Raw genomic sequence first — 8,935 nt, 5'->3', positions numbered from 1 at the left:
AAACGGAGTACGTATGGAGAACTTCTAATGTTGGAATCGCTACTACTACTTTCTTTGATCCATATTATTTGTTGCCCAAACGAATGTATCTAGATGTATTTCAATGCTAAGTATATTCATTTAAAAAAAGTAATTTGGATTGAAGGGAGTAGTATTCTCAAATTTGGATCGAAGGGAGTAGTACATTTTTCGCGCTGGCCTAGGTTCGAGCATTTGGGACACTAAACAGAACCCTAATTTCGACTTAAAAACCATACAACAGCAATTTGATGTCCTTAAACCACAACTTAATTGACAGTCTGATGACGACTAGAATCGAGAGAGTTCATACACGCTCTGACAAAGGAGAAAACAAGAGGTAATTATACACTACATGACAGGGGAGGCATCATCTTGGTTGTCCTTCTCTCGAGAGGCAAAGTCACTAGCACTACTACCGCACTTGCTGTGCTGCCAGCGCCACGGGGACCCAGCAGTCAGATACAACGCAGCGAGCTCTGCCCTGGAGCTGCTGCCGCCTCACGCTGACCGGCTGAAGAGGTGGTAGGGGAAGTTGCCGTTCTTGTCCATCAATGGCTCCACCAGCTTGGCGATCCCCAGCATCACCCTCATCAGCTCCTCGTCGAACTCCTTCTGCCCCCTCTTCCACACCGGCATGGTGTTGCTGCCGGCGTTGTTGTCGAAGCGAGCCGGCGGCATGTCGTCGGAGCGGGAAGAGTACTGCTGTCCGGGGAAACCGGCACGGGGAGGGTATGGCGGCAGCGGCGGCTGTCCAGGGAGCGCGAGCGGTCCGTCGCTGTGGCGAGGCTGGTACTGCGGCTGCATGTTGAACGGTGGCGGCGCGTCACTCTGGCGAGGCTGGTACGGCGGCTGCATGTTGAACATTGGCGGCGCGTCCGTGCGACGAGGCTGGTATATCTGTGGCTCGTTGACGCGAGACTGGTACGGCGATGGCTCGCTGATGCGGGGCTGCTGGTACGACGATGGCTCGTTGATGCGAGGCTGGTATGGCAGCGGCGGCGGTGGTGGGAGTGGCTGTGAATCGGGTGCGCGTGGCGGCTGCAGTTGCTGGTGCTGTGGGCGCATGAGTGGCTGCATGTTGGGCTGCGCAGGGCGTGCCGGCGGCTGCAGAGGCGGCTGTGCGAAGCCGAGCGACCTCGCGATCTTGCTCACTGGTGCAGCAGTGTCCGGGCCATTGTTTCCGTCGAAGCTCGCTGGCAATGGAGGTGGCTCGAGCATGCTGTCCCCGCCGTCCAGCACGAATTTCACCCGAGGGGAGTCCCGGAGCGCGCTGGCCGCAGCCAACCCGCCCTCGTCGTTGCTCTTCTTCAGGATTGACTTGGGCAGCCCAACCGACATGCGCGCCGGCACCGCCTTGGACAGCGTCAGCGGAGCGCCATTGCCGGAGCTCCCAGGCCTGAACGGCGTGGTCTCCATGAGCCGCAGGTCAGAGCGCTGCGGAGGGGCCGCCTCAGGCCCTGGGTCGGCGCCGGCCGACCCTCCCTCGACGCCGCGCAGGTAGTAGTTGGGGGCCACCTGGCCGAACATGGCGTTGGCCTTGGCATACTTGAGCGCGGCCTCCGCGTCGGACTGGAACTTGTAGATGACCCGGCACATGTAGGACTTCCAGTACACGCGGATGCCGTCGATGTCGAGCGGCCCGAAGCGCGCGAACCTCGCCTTGAGGGAGGCCACCGACGGCAGCGTGCTCTTCAGCGGGAACTTCATCATCAGCGCCGTGGGCGACGGCGTCCTCTTCACAGGCGCCGCCGCTGGCACCTTCTTCTTGGCTGCCGCCAGAGCCTTCTCCTTCATGCCAGCCCGCCGCAGCTGAGCCGCCGCCGTCGTCCCGCCTCCCGCAGCTGCGGTGGCGGTGACGACTTTCTGCTCCAGCCCGGCCTTCTTGTCGGCGGCCAGAGTCTTAATCTTGTCCAGCTTGATTTTCTTCTTGGAGGCAATCTCCTCCTGGCGGTCAGACGGCGGGCGCTTGACGCCAGCACTGGTGGGGTCGCTGGGCCTCATGACCGGCTTCTTCTTCAACGATTTGGGGGGCTGGCCGTCAGAGACGACGGCGGCGGCGGCAGCAACGACATTGGGCTTATTATCCAAGCCCTTCTTTGACTCTTCCGGCGGATCGTTCTCATAGCTCTTTTTGTAGTGTTTCGAGCGGAACGCCAGGATGAAGGAGTGAGAGGCGTCAGAGATGCGTCTGCCGGCGCCGTAGAAGGGAAGCAGCGGAAGGTTTTGAAGGTCGGATATTACCTGTGTCAGATCTAATCCGTCAAGGTCGACCTTGGGGGGCGAGAAAGCTGCGGGCTTTGTAGCGCCGCCGCCGTCGCCGGAGGGGGCGGCAGAGGGCACGCCGCCGTTGAGTTCAGCGAGCTTCTTCTTTTTCTTCTTCTTCTTGGGCTCGCCGTCGGCGGTGGCCACGTCTTCGGCAGGCTCCTCCCTCTCGCGCTTGCGGGCCTTCTTGGGCTTGGCCACCTTGTTCGGCGCAGTGGCGGCGGCTGCGGCGTCCGCGGTAGCCCCGCCGTCGCTCGCCTGGTCAGCGGGAGGGAGCGCGCGTCTCTGCAGCATAAACTCCTCCTCATCGGCGCCTCCGGTGCTGCTGGGCAGCGGCGGCGTCTGCGGCTCAGCCGGGGGGAAGCCAGGCGGCGGGCCACCGTCGTCCGGGGCGGGAGCCGCGTCCGGGAGCGCGGCTGGCGGCAGCGCCGGCACGCGCGCGTCTTCCCGGCGCTTGAGCAGGTACTGGTCCTTCTTGCTGGCCTTGGGCTTGATGGCCGGCGCGCCGGGCATGATCTTCTCCATGAGCCTCGCGGCCGCGCCGGCGGCGCCCCTCCGGCCCCTGGCCGGGGCGTTCTCCTTCTCCGGCACCTTCTGCCGACCCTTGAGCGGGCGAGCTGCAAGGCATGTCACCAGCGGCACACGTTAGCACACAGCGCGACACCACATCCATGCGGAAAAAACGCAACAGGAACAAGTCAATGCGAAAGGGTCACGTATTTATATTCGCATTCCTAATAATAGATGTAACACAAGAACAAAACAAAAGTATCGACAAAAAAGGAGTAGCACTAGGAAACCAGATCCAAAGGACGAATTCGCATGTATTTCGAAGAAATCCATTCAAATAAAAATTAAAATTAGAGTTTAACAATATATAACTGTCAAAAACGCTCTTATACGGAGAGTACTAGTTTTTGATTTATATAATTGGCCACGGTCTGACCCTGCAAAATGTAAATAATTCTGACTGATTAGCATGCGCATGCGTGACAAACTGACCGAGAGGTAAAAGAAATCCGGTCCAGTCGGTCACAATGCTAGACACGTCGCCGCTCAAATCTCGATTTTACAGAAAGAATATAGTACATGTGGGGCCGCGGTGACTGACAAGGAACTTGGTGGTGGGAGCAAAGCGAGCGCTCGCTCCGCATGCCACAATCTTCGTTGGTGGTAGCGATGATGGGCGCGAGTGAGCCGCTCCCTCTACGATGCAAAAGATGCTACTACTCCTCATGTTTTGTAATTTAAAAAGCGCAAAGGCCCAAATATGATGCAAAGGATGCTATTTGTTGCCATTGAATCAAACAATCAATACTCCCCCATAATCACACAAAAATTCAACTCTGCTCCCAAACCCTAACCAACCCTACTCATCGCCGTGTTGATGACATCCCCGATCGTGCTTCCTTCGGTCCTCCCCTCTTAGCGGTGTACAAAATATTAACAAACAAATCAATTAACTGATCGATTAATCCATGCTCGACGGATCACCAATTTGTTGATTAACCGATTTATCAACCAATTAACTAGTCAATTCAAACCAAGCAGATACCAGTTAGCAAAGATTTATCGACCAATTTACTAGTCAATTCAAACCGAGTTAGCAAAGAATCATTCTTAGAATCGCATCGTCTCCACCTGTGTGTTTCTATGGCTTTGACAAGACATTCGCCCACCCCTACATGTCATTGTCCGCAAGGTTGTCCAGATTGTGTGTCTGCTTCTCGATAAGAGGTACCATCGCCACCGTAACCAACCGCCCTCGACCAACTCCTCCCTCTTGCTCTATCTACTCAACCAAAGACGCAACTAAGCATTGCTGAAGGGTGGCTTTTTTTTCTCTGTTGAGGCCTAACCCTAACTAGGATAAACCAAAAGTCGTAAGCTCAGCAAAGAAGGCAACTGGCAAACAAGGATGCCACAGCCACTAGAGTTCGCACTGATGATTTTGATCAAAGCGAATATTCAAACTGATATATTCTAAACTCTCCTCACCTCCCCTTCGACATCGATGAGACCCCTTCCCCCCCCCCCCCCCCCCCCTACATGTCACTGTATGCAAAATCATCTAAATTGCACGTTTGCTTTCCTCATAGAGGAGTCATCGCCACCGTAGCCGGCCATCGACCACCCTCGATCAACTCATTAGGTCGTGGATGCGATTAACTCCCTCTGCTCTACTCACTTGGCCAATGACGCGATCGAGTATTGCCACGCATAATCAAAGCACACCTTTTCCTCTCCATCGAATCATAACCCTAACCCTAACCATGACAAACTAAATTCCTAAGCTTACCAGAGAATGCAAAACATCAAAACAAAGGATGCCGTCGGATTTCACCCTAATGATTTTTTTTATCAAAACCAACATTAAACTGGTGTGTTTTATTCTCACAACTCTCCTTTCATCTAGTAGGAAAGGCAGATCATTCGGAAAAAAAGAATTATACTGCTGCAAGGACCTTGAAAGGGGACTTGGTAGTACTTTTTTGGGGCTAAAAACGGCCTAGGGCATTATATTTACTTTTCTCTGAACTGAATACTTTTTGTTCTCCCACCGGCTACACCTCTGGAAAGATGAGGTGCACGTGCGATTGCAGGACGGGAGGTACGTGTTAGTTTACAATTTCCTTTGGCGATTTGATTTCCTCTCTTTTGCTCAGATGACTTGCATCACCACTAGGTTCTTATTTTCAGATAGTTCTAAAAGAATGTTGAAATTTTATACTCATAAAATTCTAAAATATTGAAAGGTTCTAGTAGAAAATAAGATACAGGGCTCTAGAGTCCAGAATCGGGCTCCGTGGTGGTGTGGGGGGTGGGTGGGGGATGGGGAATAACCATGTGCTATTGGTCGGGAGGAAAGGCTCCCTGTCGATCGCGAATTCCTCCTAAAAACCCAGAGACGAATCCTGTGTAAATCAGACGCTGCGTTCTTAACAGGTTCAGACCCACGGCTAGATTCTTGATTCCCCATGAGTTAAACTGAAACTCCATCGGCAGGATAAGTTGCCACGGAAGTTGGATATGAGGTGCAAAAGGGGATTCTCCGTTCACCGCATGCCAAGTCCCCAAAAAGCACAGCTGGTGTGAGTAACGCTATCTGAATTTCCTTGGGTAGGAATGTGACCCGTCCGTGTGCAGAGGCAAACCACTTGAGAGACTCCCAAGGATCTTCTGTGGCTAGTGGGCATGGCATATGGATTCGCTCTCAACTCTGGAGGGGAAGGCATGGGAAAGCCATTTCTGAGCTTTTAGCAGAGGGAAGAACGGCAGGCTCTACTCTGCGCTTGGAACAGACCATCAAAATCCTCTTGCTGGCATGGCTTCTACAGTTCATATCGGCCCATAAAGTTCAGGAGAAGATAGCCATGCGTGCTTCTTCAAAAGCTTCTCATCGTAACTGTAGCATGCCTGCGTCAGCTGAAAGGACAGGCTGGGACTGCTTCGCTGGCTTCTTCTGATTGAAGCAGGCCACGAAAACGGCAAGCCCGGGCTGCTCCGAATGTGAGGCAAAACTAGTGCAACATGCTCCGGTAAGAATTTGGGATAGAATGTCCTCTGAACTGCTCCGAATGTGAGGCGAAACTAGTGGTACAGACTCCGGTCAGAATTTGGGATAGAATGTCCTCTGAACCACCGAATGTGAAACAAAACTAGTGGAACGGGCTCCGGTAAGAATTTGGGATAGAATGCCCTCTGGTACAACGCCTAACTCAATTTGGTTTTGAATTTGTCTAAAAGTTTAGTCCAATGGTGGGAGATCAAGGCAAGGAGAGGGCAAATGGGTTAGATAGCGTACTCAGAGTTGTTGCTGGTCTGGCCAAAGTTTTAGATAACTCTATACAGCTTTCACCATTCGTTTCTCGCCATCTTGGAAAAAATGCATATGTCGGCAGATGTTAACTTCATTTTGGTTCTCTATGCAGGACCTCAACTTAAGAACTATGAAGAATAATTCAAATGTAAACTGTTTTTAGATAATCAAGATAACTTTCAGGTTATAATTGTCATGTGCAACCAGATTAATTCCACTAAGCGATTAATAGAGAATTCCTACTAAAATTACTATAATGACTTGACCATGCTTGTCTAAACTGACAGTAAACATCCTTTAACTGCTACCTTGTAGATATATATACATGCTTATTTATGAATGTAAAGTAATAGGCACAGTGTACGGTGTTAACTTGATGCCTTCCTTCATGATGTGCAGGTGAACTCAACCGCCTTACCTTGATGCCTGCTCAATGATGAAAACGAAATAGTGCATCCAGAATATGTATAGAAGTACCCCAAGTCCATCTCCACCAATCACCAATATGTTTTTATCAGGCACATAAACATACCTCTTTCAGAATCACTGTTTCTATACTTATTCAGTTCATTTATCAAACATTGCGCTAATACTCTTCACCAACAACAAAAACAAAAGGTCAAGTTGCTGAACTAAACGATTCTACCTTAATATGCGAGGTTATGAAGGGGTCAAGAACGCGAACGTAACTGAAATGCAATTCGGTGTTAAACTAATGCACACTCACAGGAAGAGGAAAGAGATCCAATTCCTAAATGTACCAGATTTAAGGCATGGCCTTGGAAGAAACTAGATGAGTAGCAAGTACCCGAATCAAGGAAATATATGGATGCAAGAGAAACATTTCAGAATCCATCCAAAATCCATCATAGCACACAGAAGCTGCTGCTTTAAAAATCTATATGCATCGTGGAGAGGTAAACTTCCATTGTATCTTTTAATATTTGTATTCGGCATAACTGGATGGGAAAGATAGATAAGTGGATAAGCTATGGCCGTATGATACACATATTCTTGTGTGTGCAACAAGTCCTCATTGACCAAACGATATTTGTATGTGTATAGCTTTTACTTGAATTGGATTTCATTTTGTGTCAAATGCAGATTTTACCATTTATCTTTGCACAATTATGCACATGATTTGTGTAAAAAGTGTTGGCTATACAGATAAAAACATTTTTCGCATTCATGCAACACACAGTTCAACAAAAGAGAAATAATAAATATTTGAAGAACCAATATCCAGTTCACTATTCACATCAAAACGATTAGTATCAGGTAATCTGCCCATCAAGTTCAAGTACATAGCAAAAACAATAACAGAACAATGAATAGTAGTACTACTAGGATTGGGCATGTGAGTGTCGATACCTCGTTGAGACCGTTCATTCTCAGCCTTGACCTCGCCTTCAAGGGCCTTCTTCGAATCCACCCCAAATGATTCGGCGTAGGTGAGGTCGTACCTCTCGTACCTAGACCGGCGGTACGCCATGAGCATCGCTGCCATCTCGATCCCAGGCAAGGTACGTGCGGCCGTCTCCGCCGCGTCCCGCTGCTGCACGGCAGCGTTCTGCAGGAAGTCATACATCTTCTGCGGAACGAACCGCTCCCTTGCGGCCGTCACCTGCTCGGGGAGGTACTCGGCGTTGCTGTCGAACCCGGGCACGTTCACCAGGAGGAACCTGCGATCCTCGTTGTGGAAGCGGAAGGTGTCGGGTCCACGGCAGGGGCAGAGGAGCGCGAGCGCGCTGCGGCGCGAGATCTCGTCGAGGGACTCGGCGACGGCGGCGGGGAAGGTGCGGCTGCCCCCCTGCGAGGTCTTCTCGACGAAGTGGTCCTCGAAGCGGACGAGCTCGTGCGGCTCGAACCAGCCGTAGCTGCCGTCGCCGAAGAAGGCGACGAGGACGAGGCCATGGCGGTGGCCGCGATGCACCTCCGGATCGTCGGAGAGGGTGAGGCTGTAGACGTGGCCCGGCCACCACGGATGCGACTTCACCTTGCCCCAGACCATGTCGCCGAAACTGGGGGTCCAACCCTCGCCGTCACCAGCGGGCACGACGGCGCCGGAGCCGGCGGCGGCGGGGGCAGCCATCCTGCGGCGGGGGAGCGAAACCCTAGATTTGGGTGCGGGGTCTCTCGGTCTGGGCTTAGGTTTGGGTTTGGGATTGCGCTGTTTGGGTTTCGGGGGTTGGGGAAATTGGGGGATCTCGGGCCGGGTGGGACTGGGACACCGTCCAAGGGGCATCATGGTAATTAGGTGCAGAAGGAGGGAGAAAGAAACGAAAAGGAAATGATATTTTCGCCGAGGCGAGGCGTGGCGAGGCGAGCAATTTATACTAGTCGAAAGGGGGCAAAACACGCCGCACGCAGGATGAAACCGCGCCCACTGAAATTCGAAGGGGGCAAAACATGCCGCACGCGGGATAAAACCACGCCCACTGGAATTCGAAATGACTTGAAATTTTTTGACGTGTGTGGCTTGGTTATAACAAATATGTTAAACGGTTAAATGGACCACACTATGCGTATGTAACCACTGGGCCATCATGAATCTGCATTGTTGGGATGTTGGGCCTTTAAACTATCTTTTTTTATGAAATTGAAAGGTAGCACTCGTCAATCAAAAAAAAGAAAATATGTAAATACAATTCATTGGTCGAGCATATAAAACAACAACCAAAATATGTGCACACCCAATGATTAGATAGAGTTGGCATCAGGCATTACCAAATTATGTGAGGCATGAAGACCTAAAGCAACTTCAAACACAAAAGGAAAGGCAACCTGTCCATATGTTATCAATACTCAAACTATTGTTTAGAAGTCTGTTAT

General features: G+C 51.2%; 1 protein-coding gene across 2 annotated transcripts; it reads right to left on the bottom strand.

Annotated features, from left to right (window-relative positions):
• Positions 1 to 265: 265 nt before the first annotated feature.
• Positions 266 to 8,384, bottom strand: LOC125549588 (PWWP domain-containing protein 1). 2 transcript variants are annotated; one of them, XM_048712961.2, is made up of 3 exons: positions 7,475 to 8,383; positions 2,263 to 2,900; positions 266 to 2,148 (listed from the first exon to the last, which is right to left on the bottom strand). In XM_048712961.2, exons 1-3 carry the CDS (start codon positions 8,349 to 8,351, stop codon positions 520 to 522), a joined length of 3,144 nt encoding a protein of 1,047 aa, XP_048568918.2. In that variant the 5' UTR covers positions 8,352 to 8,383; the 3' UTR covers positions 266 to 519. The 2 variants fall into 2 exon arrangements, with proteins under 2 accessions (XP_048568918.2, XP_048568917.2); XM_048712960.2 differs by having other exon boundaries at positions 266 to 2,900; positions 7,475 to 8,384.
• Between the last annotated feature and the right edge of the window lie 551 nt (positions 8,385 to 8,935).

The sequence above is a fragment of the Triticum urartu genome, chromosome 1A (genome assembly GCF_056163025.1).
Source record: "Triticum urartu cultivar PI428250 chromosome 1A, HENAU_Tu73, whole genome shotgun sequence".
Classification (NCBI taxonomy): Eukaryota; Viridiplantae; Streptophyta; class Magnoliopsida; order Poales; family Poaceae; genus Triticum; species Triticum urartu.
The sequence above is the reverse complement of the archived record's forward strand: the minus strand, read 5'-3'. Positions and strand labels throughout refer to the sequence as shown.

Excerpts from the sequence above, each read along its gene's own strand:
- LOC125549588 (XM_048712960.2), bottom strand. The coding sequence starts at position 8,351 with ATGATGCCCCTTGGACGGTGTCCCAGTCCCACCCGGCCCGAGATCCCC. Across the intron at positions 2,901-7,474 it reads GAATGAACGGTCTCAACGAG|CTCGCCCGCTCAAGGGTCGG; the intron begins GTATCGACACTC and ends CATGCCTTGCAG.